We start from the raw sequence: 16,536 nt of genomic DNA on the forward strand, positions 1-16,536 counted from the left end.
CGTAGTGTTTCCAACACAACTCGAAGATGCTCCTCATGTTCCACCCTTGACTTTGAATACACCAATATATCATCAATAAACACAATCACAAACTTGTCCAGAAAATCCTTGAATACCCTGTTCATTAGGTCCATGAAAACTGCAGGTGCATTTGTCAATCCAAAAGACATAACAAGAAACTCGTAGTGTCCGTAACGAGTCCTGAATGTTGTCTTCGGAATATCACTTGCCTTCACTCTTAGTTGATGGTAACCTGACCGTAGATCAATCTTCGAAAAGTATTTTGCTCCTTGAAGCTGATCAAATAAGTCATCGATCCTCGACAATGGATACCTATTCTTTACCGTAATTCGGTTCAACTCTGATAATCAATACATAGTCTCATTAAACCATCCTTCTTCTTCACAAATAGAACTAGCGCTCCTCAAGGCGAAACACTGGGTCTAATAAAACCCTTATCAAGTAACTCCTCTAGTTGTTCTTTCAGCTCTTGTAGCTCTAACAGTGCCATTCTATAAGGTGCCTTAGAAATAGGTTGTGAATCTGGTAACAAATCGATTGAAAATTCTACCTCTCTTTCTGGAAGAAGACCCTCCAAATCCTCAGGAAATACATCTGAAAACTCACGAACAACAAGAACATCTTCTAACTCTGGATGCACCCTGGACGTGTCAATCACATGAGCCAAAAATCCTTCACATCCATGAGCAATCATCTTCTTAGCATTGATGGCCGAAATGAATTTTCCACAACCACTGGGCTTAGAACCCTGAAACTCGAACTCGGGTGGTGAAACACTGGGTCTAATAAAACCCTTATCAAGTAACTCCTCTAGTTGTTCTTTCAGCTCTTGTAGCTCTAACAGTGCCATTCTATAAGGTGCCTTAGAAATAGGTTGTGCATCTGGTAACAAATCGATTGAAAATTCTACCTCTCTTTCTGGAAGAAGACCCTCCAAATCCTCAGGAAATACATCTGAAAACTCACGAACAACAAGAACATCTTCTAACTCTGGATGCACCCTGGACGTGTCAATCACATGAGCCAAAAATCCTTCACATCCATGAGCAATCATCTTCTTAGCATTGATGGCCGAAATGAATTTTCCACAACCACTGGGCTTAGAACCCTGAAACTCGAACTCGGGTGAATTGGAGTCGCCAAAAAATTATTCTTTTTCCTGGACAATCAATCGTAGCTTTGTGTCGCTGTAGCCAATCCATCCCCAGTATGATATCAAAGTCCCTCATCTGAATAGGTAAGAGATCTACAAGTAGTTCTCTATCGTCTACTCTAACTACACAATCAAGATACTGAGTATTCACAAGTATAGTTACACCCATAGGAGTGCCAACATAAAAATCCGATAAAAGTGCAGTAGATGCAATGTCTAAGTGTTTAACATAAGATGTAGAGACAAATGAATGTGTAGCTCCAGTATCAAATAAGACTATAGCATTTCCATTACCGACAGAAAGTGATCCTGAAATGGTACCTGGAGTACTTGCAGCATCTTTTGCAGTGATAGAAAACACACGGCCGAAAGTCTTCTGGTTGCTTTTCTCTCCCTGATCCTTACGATCCCAAGGCTTCTTTGGTGGCATCTGAAAATCTCGAATAGTGTGACCCTTCTTCCCACAATTGAAGCATGCTCTAGTAGCCCAATAGCAAGTGCTTGCTCCATGCATCTTTCCACAATGCTCACACTTAGATGCTTCCTTATTTCCAGCTTGGTTGAAAGACCTCTTTTGCTCATTTCCTTAATTTCCATTCTTTTGCTGAAAACTCTGAGTATTATACCTCTGATCATTTGGTTTGAATCCACCTGAAGACCCGCCATTTTTCTGAAATCCATGTCGACGCTCAGAAAAGTCATCTTCTCTTTTTCTTTTCTGATTTTGCATGTCTCGTTTCTTGAGAAAGTCAGCCTGATGAAGCTCTTGATCTCTGGCACTGTCAACCAAGGTATCCATAGATGTATAGCGGTTAGAGATGATATGGTTGCAGATGGAATTCTTCAATGCCCACTTAAACTTCATGATTTTATCCGCTTCTGACCCAGCCACAGATATTGCATAACCAGCTAACCTCTGAAATCTAACTTGAAAGTCTGCCACCGACTCATCATCTCTCTGAGTAATACTCTGATACTCCCTTACATACTCCTCACGTATGCTGGCTGGAAAGTACCTCTGGTCAAACTGAGTTTTGAATACCTGCCAAGTAAGAGTATTTTCATAGCCAGGTGCATGCGTGGCCACCACAGACTTCCACCAAGTATTAGCATCCCCCTCAAGAAGATAAGTAGCAAATCGAGCCTTTTCCACCTCTAAACACTCCAAGACCCTGGAAATTTTCTCCATGTGATCTATCCAAGCTTCAACATCCATAGGAGTCTTGGCCTCCTTAAAACAATTGGGTCTTTGCTTCATAAAACGATCAAACATAGTCTGACCATCTTGATTTTGCCCGTTAGCAGTGGGATTCTGTCCATATTGAACTTTCCGCAGCATCTCCATAAAAGTACTCCTATCCATAACAATCTATTGATTATCATTTTCCCCAGTATTTTGACCACTGCTACCTCTTGCCATCCTGCACAAAATTTTATGAGTGCACAAACACATATATCATAAAATCATATCCAAAATCTTAAATCTACCCATATGAAGTCAACCCAAAACTCACATGTCAAATCCTAAAGGACAGTCTACAGAAACTATAACCTAAGCTCTGATACCAACGTTGTAACACCCCACTTAAACAAGTAGATGCTACACAAGCTAAGTCTTATTTATTAATGAAAGCAAAACAAGCTAAACATAATTATTAAACTAATAAAAATTCAAAATCTTCAAAACAAAGTTCTCTAACAAGATCCAAAATAATATGGAATAAAACATGTCTTTGACTTTATTTTCAACTAGATAAACAAGCTAAAATCTGGGCAGCACTCATCATACCCCCGCTTTACCCCTGACTACCCGTGAAAAGAAATAAATACGGGTGAGCCAAATGCCCAGTACAAATATATCATTAAAAGGTAAAGCAAATGAATATATTTGATTTTAATAATTAGCCAAGAAGATGAGTAATATGACAGTCAACGAAGCAAACTAATCAGATAAATCAAATAAATGATTGAGAACAAGTAAGGCGGGTACTAATAAGGGCATCTTATAAAACCTCTGCTCGCTAGTAAACACCAAGCAAAGCACAGTGCAAACAGTTCCTTCTCCGATTATCCATAAGAAGGATAAAATGAAATGTATAAAACATTTCCCCAAACAAACAAAATGATCATGATCTTAGAGTCTTGGCCTCCTTAAAACAATTGGGTCTTTGCTTCATAAAACGATCAAACATAGTGTGACCATCTCGATTTTGCCCGTTAGCAGTGGGATTATGTCCATGTTGAACTTCCCGCAGCATCTCCATAAAAGTATTCCTATCCATAACAATCTATTGATTATCATTCTCCCCAGTATTTCGACCACTGCTACCTCTTGCCATCCTGCACAAAATTTTATGAGTGCACAAACACATATATCACAAAATCATATCCAAAATCTTAAATCTAACCGTATGAAGTCAACCCAAAACTCACATGTCAAATCCCAAAGGACAGTCTACAGAAACTATAACCTAAGCTCTGATACCAACGTTGTAACACCCCACTTAAACAAGTAGATGCTACACAAGCTAAGTCTTATTTATTAATGAAAGCAAAACAAGCTAAACATAATTATTAAACTAATAAAAATTCAAAATCTTCAAAATAAAGTTCTCTAACAAGATCCAAAATAATATGGAATAAAACATGTCTTTGACTTTATTTTCAACTAGATAAACAAGCTAAAATCTGGGCAGCACTCATCATACCCCCGCTTTAACCCTGACTACCCGTGGAAAGAAATAAATACGGGTGAGTCAAATGCCCAGTACAAATATATCATTAAAAGGTAAAGCAAATGAATATATTTGATTTTAATAATTAGCCAAGAAGATGAGTAATATGACAGTCAACGAAGCAAACTAATCAGATAAATCAAATAAATGATTGAGAACAAGTAAGGCGGGTACTAATAAGGGCATCTTATAAAACCTCTGCTCGCTAGTAAACACCAAGCAAAGCACAGTGCAAACAGTTCCTTCTCCGATTATCCATAAGAAGGATAAAATGAAATGTATAAAACATTTCCCCAAACAAACAAAATGATCATGATCTTAATCATGCCTCATACCCCAGAGACATGCTCGTATACTCACAACACCGATACGAGTTAGTGCCGAGAGCACCAAAGACTGCAAAAACTCCATGTGTCTCGTATGTGATTTATCCACACAGATAAGTTTAAGAGCCCAAACAAATAGGTTACAAAGTTGTTTGCCAAGTAGCCAGAATGAGATGGATCCAATAAATAAATAAATAGTCAACTATAATCTCAAGAAAAATATATGGCGGAGGGGTATATAAGGTGTAGCAAAAAGTAACAGTTTATAGAAATATAAATGAGGAGTAAATGGAAAATGTATAGGATTTAATAAAAAGAAAGGGAATAGATATCCGTACTTGGAATCAATCTAGAATATTTAATAATACTGACACAACTCCAATTCAACCTCCAAATCAATCTATAATATAAAAAAATACATTTTATAAATAGATGCTTACTATCTTTCTAAATGCTTAACAAGATAAAAATATAATTATATATGCATGCTCATTGTTGTGACAGTGACTACATATTAATAATACTTAATTAAACATGTAAAGTAATAACTAAATAGTTTATAAAATTAATTTCATATATTTGTAAATTTTGTAACAATGCCAATAAAGTATAAGAATTTTAACATGACATAAAAATGCACTTATTACCTTTTAAGGAAAATGCAACATAATAATAAAAATTATAATAACAATAATTATATGACTAAACTAATTATTTAATAATAAAATTCTATAAATCTTAATTAATAAATGAGATTCTCATGTACTTTAACACATGCATAATTATAATTAAACTAATGCCTCACACTTCATCAGTTAATATAATTATTTAACACCAATTTATTTTTACACAATTTCCTTATAACTTAAGAGATAAAATTATAACTAATCATATACTAGAATGATACTCATTTAATCATGATATCATGAATTTACCAAAATTTATACTATTAAAACTCACCTACTTAATATGAATAAATAATTTATAAAAAGAAGTTTATATTCATATTGTTACAAATTTGATGAATTCATAAGTATTGATTCAAATAATAAAAATTATGACTTACTTTGTACATTTAAAATAGAAACTTAAAATTTTATTTTTTTTACATTCAAAATCTATGTTACACGTAAACAAATGATAACTTAGTTACAATATACACATCCATCAAATCAAATATACCACTTAATCTGAATAAGGAACTAATGACCAAATTTATAAAAATAGATCATGTTATCAATTTATTAGCAACACATGTGATCAATACACCTTCTCACCATAATTATATTATGTACTAATAAAACATTCAAAATTAACTAAAATGCACTAAAACTACACATAAATTATAAACATGAGGATGATAACAACTAACTAATCTGGTACATGCTAAAATAAATATAATAATAAATATGAAAAGTTATCTATTTATACATGTCTAAATATAAATAAAAACAAAGAGTAGTTGCACACCTTTTATATATAGTCAGGACTAAATGTATGGACTGGATATTGAATAACATGCATAGCTAAGATGCCAAACCCAACACCTTTGATAAGAATCCGAGAGACAAAGTGACCGATTAATCTCCCCCAGACAAGATGATAGATTATCCTGCTATGCTAGACCAGAACCTCTTGGTATCCACTCTTAATTTTCAACCAACTGTATAAGTGTATGTTGTTCTACAGCTAATATATATCATTTTTATTTGTGGAGTTATATGACATAAGTTGTGTACATGACCCTATAGTGCAAATCTATTTATATAACAAGTGACTCCACGACTTGTAAATGCCCACTAGTTTCTCCACGTCCAGGTAAAATAACTTCTTATCCATCATGTAAACACGGGTTGACGAAGTGTTACATATAAACTTTCAAATTTTAAAAACTAACAAATATCTTAGAAATTCAAATTTTAGATAAATAGTTATCTAAGTAAAATAATATCCATAATTTAAAATTATAACCTTTACTAATAAAATATCTACTAATTAATGCACAAAATAATGCACCAAATAAAATATGGGGTATTATAATATAGGTAGCATAATGGCAGTGACATGAAATTTTTGAGTAGAAGATTTGGGGTTAATAAAATATGACAATATACCTATTTTTAACAAAAATTGTCTGAGGAATGACATTTTTATAATTTTCCAACATAAAAGGGCAATATTGTAATTTTACCGGTATGAAAATGTCTTAATTTACCCCTAATCATCTTTTAATATATAAAAGGAGATATAATATAAGTTAAACTACAAAAATTAAAAAAATGGCGTTAAATAAATAATGTAAAGCAACATTTTATTTACTCCAAAGTTAAAATAATGAAAAAGATTATGATTGAAAGAGACGATGAGGTTTATCTAATAAGATTTTTAAAAAGTACTCAATGAGACATATAGCATAATAGTACTGACATGTAATTTGACAATAGAAGGTTATGGGTTCGATTCTCCCTGGTTGCCCTTTAATATATAGAAAGAGATAATAAATGATGATAGCTATATTACAATGTATATATGTATATATAAATGTGTAAATTATTAAGATAAGCGTAAAAGTATCGTTTGGTGAATATGAAACGGGTTACAAGTCACATAAAAAAACTTTCAAAAGATCGATTTCATAATCAAAAATATCTATTTTGTGATTATGAAACGTGTTATAAGTTACATGACAAAAGTTTGATCGAGCTTTTTATTTTATTAATAAAATAATGCACTTAAAATAGAGTGAATTTATTATTTGGGACTTAAAAAAGAATATGTTATATTAAGTTAAAATGATATTTTTCAAATTCGAGTTATGTTGTAATAGTGTAAACCCGTGTGCTAACTTATTACATGTCAATATATTATATATAATAAATATCATATGAACAACTCTAGTTAGCTGATATGATCTTTTATCACTAATTTAAATTAGACAATATGCAAACTCGTAAGCTAACTTATTACATCTATGACTTGCAAAAAACTAACCACGATAAAATTAAAGTAAATCGTAGTATGATAAATATCATCTAGCAAGAGGTGAATGTTATTATTTTCTTCCTTGCCTGCTTAAATTGCGTTAACTAAATTTTAACAATCATTCTTCAGAGTTATCAATCCATGGCCGTATTTTGTAATTAAATTTAGATCGTAGATAATGACTTTAAACTCACTAATATGAACTTCACATTTATCATCCATTAAGCATACTAGGGACCTTTGCCCGCGCGCTACGCGTGTCACACCCCCAACTTAAACAGCAAAATAAATATAGCTATTACAATATTTTAAGGGAAGAATACACAACCAACTCCAAGATCTTACAGTTTAGGGTTTGGAACAGCCCAACACTACCAACTATTACATCTGATTACAATTACCGAGTCCTCACACAAACTATTATTACTTATTCTACCTGAGCTCGAACATAAGCATCAGCATCACAGGTCTTACGGGCAGTCTGCTTGAATTTAACCATAGCTGCTAGCTGTAATATCAGGGTAAAGCAAGAAGTGAGCCAAATGCTCAACAAGTGCTAACAGTACGATACAAACATAAATCGAGATATACCTTTAAGAATGACAATGGAAAGACATAACCAATGATAACGAGAGATAAAACTTATGTGAGATGGCATCATTTTGCTTGTATCAAAACAATTTTAAAATCATGTCTTAATCAAAATCATTTTATGACGCTACGGATTACAGCCGGTGATCAGCCGCGAAGTAATCCCGAACCTCGCTGGGTTCTAAAACATTAACGGGAATCCCTAGGCAACTTTTAAGCCTAATATAAGTGTGGAAAGGACTCGCGTCTCAGTCCAGATCCACTATTCAAGGAAAACATTTATCCCCCTTTGGGACTGAAAACCCACATTTTATTTATTTTAAAAACTGATGCCGAATTATAACAAAATCTCTTTTAACAATAAACATTTTTATTAAGGGATTATAGATCAACTCGAAACACGGGAAATATGGTACTAAATCTCAGGGCCATAATTCACAAAACTTTACTCTATTAGGGTAACCAAAAGGTTTTCATATGTCAGAACTTGGACAGAAAAATTTGGTGGGACTAATGGATAATATGAAGGGGTATTGCCAAACTGGGCTTAAAGCAATGGTTTCTCGTCAAGGTTCAAGTGCTGGATCATCAAGGAGGTACGCTTCATGAATACTAAGGGTGTTAAGGTATGAAGAAATGATTTTTAGCTCAGGATATATCAGAATTGTCAAGCTTTAGAATAAGAAAGAGGGGTATCAATCAATGAGGAATCACTTTGATAAGTATCTGACTTTCAGGGTTCAAGGTAAGGTTCTATAGGGATTCAAGTATCAGGATGAGATATCAATACTTAGGAATCATCAACATGTTAATCAAGAGGATCAATCAAGTAATATAACAACTCTTCATTTTATCATGGCATTTAACTATCATGAAAAGACTTTTGAACTACTTGCAATACATACTCGAGGGTTCATGGCATTTCTATATAATTCAAAGATAAACGAAAGATACGCTTGATTTAAACATATCAAATTGACTCAGGATAATGGCATCGATATATATGAACTGTTTATAGTAAATATGAAGGTCAAGTTGAATCACTTGCCTTGAGAAAGGCTGGTCTGGTCTGACTGGTAGGAGCAACAACTGGAGCTTCACTCGACCTTTATGGCAAGTTTTCCCTCGTCTCGAGATCCTACATAAATAATAATCCTCATTATAATATATTCTTACCATCTTAACCTATTTACAACCCGAAATTAAACACGGATGGCACTTAGGCCTATACGCACTTAATTTTATATTCACCTTTAAATTACAAAAGTACACACATAGCCACATATTCACATATCATATATTAATACCAAATAACACCATATACACCATAATGTGACACTAGGCTTGGATGATCTCGACTCACAACTTAAGTCACTTGGTCGCTAAACTAGACAAGGTCTTCAAATTTTGGCTTCCTAACTCGATGTGCCTTTCCTAAATTATCCAAAACCTATTGACCCTCACTTGTGCCTTTTGCTCTACTGACCTTATACTATCTTACAACTATGGTGGTCGACCTAATACTCACTTCTAAATGTTCTAAAACTATGTGATAAGTGAAAGTGCTCACTGGTGCAAATTTCAGAATGATAACTATAGTTTCTTGAGTGCATTAGACACTCTTAAACTACAAGTTTTCCTTCAAAACTTTTACACAAGACTCTCCTGACCTAAGGGCATCTCACAAACTTGATGTGGCTCAAGGGCCTGGCTTGGGCCTTCTTGGGCCTAAGCTAAAAGTCCAAGGTTCCCCTGTTTTTCTGGGCAGAAAATGCCCTGACTTGAATTAACTTGTGACACATGGTTCTAACTCATATCCTATGAACTATGGTTGGAAAAACTTCTCTGACAATCCCTCTAACTAAGGCCCAATAGGGCCTAATGAGGGCCTACCCTTGACATGGTCAAATCTTCCTATTTCTAAGTTACAACAAAACTGTCCCCTGCTGGACATATTTTGTTATTCTACTTGTGCACCTAACCAAATGACATGCAAACCTCCAACCAACTCCTAAAACCTTTTATATACTCCCAATACTAACTTCTGGTAGCTTAAGCCTCAAAGTGCACATCAATGACATGGTCAAAACTCACTCTAAACCTCAGGGTACTAAACTGATTTTCTGCAGAAACTATAACTCTCATTTTCCAAGGTTTTTGACTTGACAAACTCAACTAACAACAACTCAATACTTAAACCAAGACTTATACATGGTAATCTACTGAACTAACTCCCTTATTCTCAAAATAACCTTGGGTGAGATCATCCTTACCTAAGGTACAATTATGGCAAAACAAAAGAAACTACACTTCACAAATCATAAATCTTCATGCTTTTGAAACAACAAGATATGCATTTTTATAAAAGATAACCACGAATTTTTACCATGCAACAAGAAGTATAAATCAATATTAACACATTATTCCTACTGAAATTAAGGCTTTCTAACAAAATCTTTCCAAATGATCAAAATCTTACAACATTCTAAGAGAAATCCACATGCATGCATGTCCTCGGGTTTTGCAAACCAAAACAACACATTTTCTACTTATATTCTATCATAAAATTGACATGCAAACCTATCATAAGATATACCTAGATGATCACTTAGCATGCAAAGAGTTTTATCCAATTTTCACCATAAAATTCAAGTTATTATCACATAAACATGCAAAAAATTTAGTTAAGCAACAAGAATAGTCTTAAGGACCATTCATTCGGCTCCCATATGGTCATGGCCGAATGAAATGGATGAGAATGACCATTTAATCATCAAGATTTTCACTATCAAGACTTGGCACTTATCCAATCCTTGTAGTCCTCTAAAAAACAACCCTAAACTCACAAGAATCAAGGTTGTACTTTGAGTTCCAACTAGAACCTTAACATGCAACTTTAAAACTTAAACTTTCTATTCAAAACTCTTTGAAATATGAGTGATCATGGTATGGGAAGTAACATTTACTTGTGTAAAGAGTGGAAGCTTGGTTGAGGATTGAAGAAAAAAAAATGGGGAGGGGGTTTCGGCTTTTAGCCGAGAGTGAGAGGGGAGAGCCGAGAGGAGGGGAAAAGAAGGAGGGAGGTGTGGAATGGTGGAGTGAAAAATGAAGTGGTAATCATATTTGTTTGGTTTTTATACTTTTGATTTGACCCCAAGTGAGTGGATTTAAGAAATGACACAAGTATCCTTCTAGCTAAAGTTAGGTAGATTTGCATGCAAGGACAAAGTGGTAACTTGGTTAGTAGAATGAAAGTGAGTGGGGTTCGAAATATCTTCCTTGCCCCTTAGTTAAATGGAAGAGTATTTGCATGCAAGGATAGCTATGTAATTTGCTAATTATAACAAATAAAATTTGTAAAGATTTATTTTTATAAAATAAAACACAAGTTCAAAAATTATAAAATTTATACCATAAAATAACTTGGATTTTTAGAGACTTTTTAAAATCATTTTTAAAATTTGTGAACAAAATCCCTTTTAAAAGAAAATTTTTCCAAGCCTTAGAATATTCCTTATAAATTAAAAATAAAGAATTTAAATAAACTCTTGCTTTGAAAAATCATATACTACATAAAGCAAATTTATAATGCAGAAATTTTCACTCACACAAGCGTACAATCATTGAATATATTTCATTCGGCTTTAATATTATACCAAATCCACAAATAAAATTACACCAAAATACCAGTTGTAACAACGCGTGCTGGAAAAAAAATTAATTTTATTATTTTTTACAATTAGCACCAAATAAATTATTTTACCATTTCTTTTTATAATTTGAATATTTTATTTTTCGCCGGAAATCACGGTGTTGAGTTTAGATAAAAGTACCTCAAATAATATTACCAAGAATAGTTGCGATATGATGTTAGTTAAATTTTTTTGTTGCTAATATATAAGAGAAAAACAAAATTTTCATATTTGACAATAACATGAATTACTTAATATGGTTTAATTTTATGAAAAAAATGTATAGATACCAAATTGTGGCCAAATTGAAATACAATTGACACATCTCCTATTCTTTTATCAGGCATCAAAAAGTTTTGGTTTTTATTTTTACTACAACTACAGAGTAACTATCACTTGAATAAAAAACGGAGGTATTATTGTTATTCACCGGGTCCATTTTGTTACTTCCTCCTCTATATGCACCCTTACATCATTGATTTTTTTTCCACATATGGTATTATATATGATACTTCTGTGTATATCTTAAGTTTTGTTGAACATTAGTGATGAGTGATTAAGTAATTGTTCGAATCTGATTTCATTCATACATGCATGTTCTTCATATCATAAAATCAAATAACTATTAAGTAAACATATAATGATTTAATATTTATAGATGAAATGAATTATATTTAAAACTTGGGGATTGAGTTTGAGTTGATAGAATATTTTATATCAAATGCTACAATCATGCATTTGAGCAATCCATACTGTCGCGACTGAAAATTTCGCGTGGGTGATTAAGGTAATAAAGTATAATTCAGTATTGTAATTATAAAATATGTGCAAAATGAATTTTGTTGGTTAATTGTCTTTATTGTATATTAGTAACTGGGAACGTAAAATGACTTTTCCAGTTTGATGAGTCAGCTACGCATGCTAGCAAAAAAGTTTTTTTTTTATTAATTTTTACGATTCGCGCCAAATAAATATTTTTACCATTTGAATAGTTTATTTTTCACTAAAATATAATGATGTCGAGTTTAGGTAAAAGTCTATCAAATAATATTGCCATGAATAGTTTTGACAATACCAAAATTAAATAATGTGATTTAATTTAATGAAAAAAAGATATACATACAATACAACACTCACATTCATTCTTAGATGACATCACATATTATGCATCTTAAAAAGTATGTATAGCGGCAAGTTATTAAAGATTTTCTAAACTCATGTACTGTATTGATATAAAGCATAATTATAGAATTTTTTTGATTTTAATTAAAATACGTTAATAAAGTATTTATATTTCCATTCAATTTATAAGGAAAAGTAAAATATGAATTTAACATTTAAAATTAGGTTTTTAGGATGGACAAAATAGTTGAATAATACACAAACATATTCCAAAAACAAAAAAAAAACAAATCAGCATAACTCAATTACAACTCATACACTCTCAATTTGAAACAGACAAAACACACTTAAAATTCACAATTCACACACACTCTCTCTTTCAATTTGAAGCTGATTCAAGTAACTTATGCTTAGAGCTTGAAGTGTAGCATTCATTACAATAACTAATCCATACCATTTCATCGGGGGTACTCATTCTGAAAGAAGTAAGTTGTTCAATTATCTTTTACGTATTCTCATTGTTAGAATAAGAATTTGATGTTCGATTGATCGTTGAATGTAAATTGATGCAGAAATGGATCTAAAAGAAGTTCAGATATGTTTTGTTTGTACAGATATGGGTGATTTTTACAGAAAGGGGGAATTGGTATGTATTAGAATGTAGCCCTGTACTTTATTAAAGTTCAATTGCTCATTATGTGATAATTGTAATTGTTATATATTAGAGTATCTGTTTTGCTTACTTTGTTAAAATTATGTAGTTTCTGGCATTGCCATTTTATGTAAACTATGAGAGTCACCTCCCTGGTGAGGTTAAGTTGTTAGGACCCTTTAATATTATTTGGACGGGAAAATATCCGAGAAACTCTAAGAGCATCGAAAATCTGTCTGATATGATGAATTTCTACTTAATGAAGCCCTACCATATGGTTCTACTGGAATATAACACAGTTCAAATTTCAAGTATATAATCCGTATGCGGTGGAAATGAAATATACAGAAGTGGCATGAGATTCTGACTTGACCTGGACTGATACCGAGCTTGAAAGACTGAGTACCACTTTTTGTTGTAATGCTACAACTAATTTATGCACTGTTGAGCACATACTTATTGAAGGAAAACATTTGTTGGGCACATCATTCACAGAGGTAACAAATAAACGTCCATATTTCAAAATTTATTTTAAAACATTGTCATTTTTTAATGTGTTGTCTCTAATTGTTTTGTTCCTTCTAGGTTATCAATTCAGATACTTGCGACAAATTAGGGTTATGTGAAAAGTCTCCAGTCATTACATTTTATTTTGAGGATCAAGAATGGCCTATATGTTGGATATATTTGAGATGTCATGTCTAATATATTTCATGTTTAGTTTTCAGATCTTAACTAACAGGAAATATCAGTACTTACTGGAATCATTACTTACTAGAAGTCAGGATTTAAGGATATCAGGACTTAGATTATCAGAAGATAATATCATAAGATGGATATCAGAACTTAAGTACTGGAGGACTAATAGTTAAGGAAGGAAGCTGATTTACAGGAAAGAAGATCGAGACTAATACAAGAAGAAGATATGCATGGAAAGAGTTAGAGGACTAGAAGAATTATATAAGATATCTGGTTGATATATTTTAGGAGACAGAATTATATTCCATATCAACTAGAAGTTATCTTGTAACTGTGTGTCCATATAAACACAGACATAGGTTTACTCTATAAGAGTTACGATCATCGAGAAGATCATATATTGTAACCTAGCAGCTCTCGTGATATTTGTTCATCACTGAGAGAGAACAGTTCCATTATAACGGAGTTTATTATATCGAATACATCTGTTTTCTGTTACTTGTGCTTTAAATCGATTTGATTGTATTCTACACTGTATTCAACCCCCTTCTACAGTATTGTGTGACCTAACAAGTGGTATCAGAGCCTATCTGTTAACACACATACAGTAAAGATCCAAAACAATCATGTCTGAAGAAGCTGAAAATCCAACCAAGCCCGCCAAAACTGAAGAAACTCCAAAGACTCAAACCCATAGTCGATATGAGACTATCAGGGTTCCCATGCTGAGACCTTCTGAGTATCCCATATGGAAAGTGAAGATGGCTATATTTCTGGAAGCTACAGATCCAAAATACCTTGACAGAATTAATGAAGGACCACATAAGCCAACCAAGCTCTCTGTTGTAGTTGCAGATCAACCAGTACAGACTGCACCAAAGGAGAAAAGTGAGTATACAGCTGAAGATATATCATCTATTGCCAAGGATGCAAAGGTAAGGTATTTGCTGCATAGTGCCATTGATAATGTCTTGTCAAATGGGGTAATTAACTGCAAGACTGCAAAGGAGATATGGGATGCCTTGGAGATAAGATGCCAGGGAACTGATGCAATTAAGAAGAACATGAGGACTATACTCACTCAAGAGTATGAGCACTTTGACTCAAAGCCTGATGAGTCATTAACTGGCTTATATGACAGATTTGTCAAACTCTTGAATGATCTGTCACTGGTGGATAAGGAATATGATCTTGAAGGTACTAATCTTAAATTCCTTTTAGCTCTTCCTGAAAGTTGGGATTTGAAGGCAACTACTATAAGAGACAATTATGCTCTTGATGAAACTACTCTTGATGAAATATATGGTAAGCTCAAAACTCATGAACTTGAGATGGATCAAAGAAGCAAGAGACATGGGAGAAAGTCAAGAACATTTGATCTTAAGGCTGAGGAGGAATTCCCCAAAGTGGCTGCCTCAAAGAAAGGCAAAGGAAAGGCTCTCATCACAAAGTCTGATTCAGATTCATCAAGTTCTGACAATGATGATGAAGATTCAGAAACTGAAAGTTTATCTGAGATGGATGCTGATGAAGAGATGATGAGATTGTGTGCTCTTATGGTGAAGGGCATCACAAAGATAGCCTACGTGAAATTCAGAAGAGGAAAGAAGTTTTCCAGGAAAGGTAGAAGTTCTGATAGGAAGGGCTTCAGAAAATCTGAAGGCAAAGGAGGAAAGTCTGACAGAGGAGATTACTCAAATGTCAAAATCTACAACTGTGGTAAGAAAGGCCACATATCTCTTGACTGCAAGAAAGGAAAGAGTGATAAAGGCAAGGCTCTTGTCACAAAGAAGAAAAACTGGACAGACACCTCAGATTCTGAAGGTGAGGAGAACTATGCCTTGATGGCAAATGCTGATAGCAGTTCTGATGCTGTTGAGTTAAAGGTACCTCAAACAACTTATGCCTTTCATACTGATGATATTACTGAGTTGAGATTATATCTTAAAACCATGTTTATTAGCTATAGAGATCAAACTTTAACATGTGAAAGATTAACTTCTGAAAATCTTACTTTTAAAACGAGGAATGATTATTTAGAAAAAGAGTTAGTTATGTTCCATCAAACTCAGAAGGATAGAGATGATGCTTTCTATGTTAGTGTTAGGAATATGTGTATTAGTTTGATGATAAGTTAAACAAAACACTTAAGTAGAAATCTAGTGTTTGTAGCCTCAACGGATAAGACCATCTTGGCTATCCGTTGAATGAGGAGCTTTACTTAGAAATGAGTTTAGTATTGTAGCACATTTCAGTCTCTGTATTTAAGTTGTACTTCTTAGATGTTGTGGGAAATTATCACTCATGTTGACTACTAGTGGATATGCAAATAGGAGGGCTAATTGTAAATATTTCATGCCTTGTAATTTTGTATAAGTGAAATAGCATCAACTGATATTAAAGGCCTTCAATGGATGAGAAACAAAGCTTCAACGGATGTCTCTAAAGCTTCAATGGATAACATCCATCAACGGATGAGTGTCTCAACGGATAATGCTTCAACTGCTAATGCATCAACGGATAAAAGCTTCAACGGATGCTTAGTTCAAATAGCAGTTGATAG

General features: G+C 33.3%; 1 protein-coding gene across 1 annotated transcript; it reads right to left on the reverse strand.

The window, feature by feature from the left end:
• Positions 1-1,121: 1,121 nt before the first annotated feature.
• Positions 1,122-1,688, reverse strand: LOC141707624 (uncharacterized). The gene has a single exon (XM_074510888.1). It carries the CDS (start codon positions 1,686-1,688, stop codon positions 1,122-1,124), a length of 567 nt encoding a protein of 188 aa, XP_074366989.1.
• Positions 1,689-16,536: the final 14,848 nt, after the last annotated feature.

This window comes from Apium graveolens, chromosome 1 (assembly GCF_009905375.1).
Source record: "Apium graveolens cultivar Ventura chromosome 1, ASM990537v1, whole genome shotgun sequence".
Lineage (NCBI taxonomy): Eukaryota > Viridiplantae > Streptophyta > Magnoliopsida > Apiales > Apiaceae > Apium > Apium graveolens.

What these genes read in the sequence shown, in the direction of transcription:
- LOC141707624 (XM_074510888.1), bottom strand. Translation starts at nt 1,688, where the DNA reads ATGCATGGAGCAAGCACTTGCTATTGGGCTACTAGAGCATGCTTCAAT.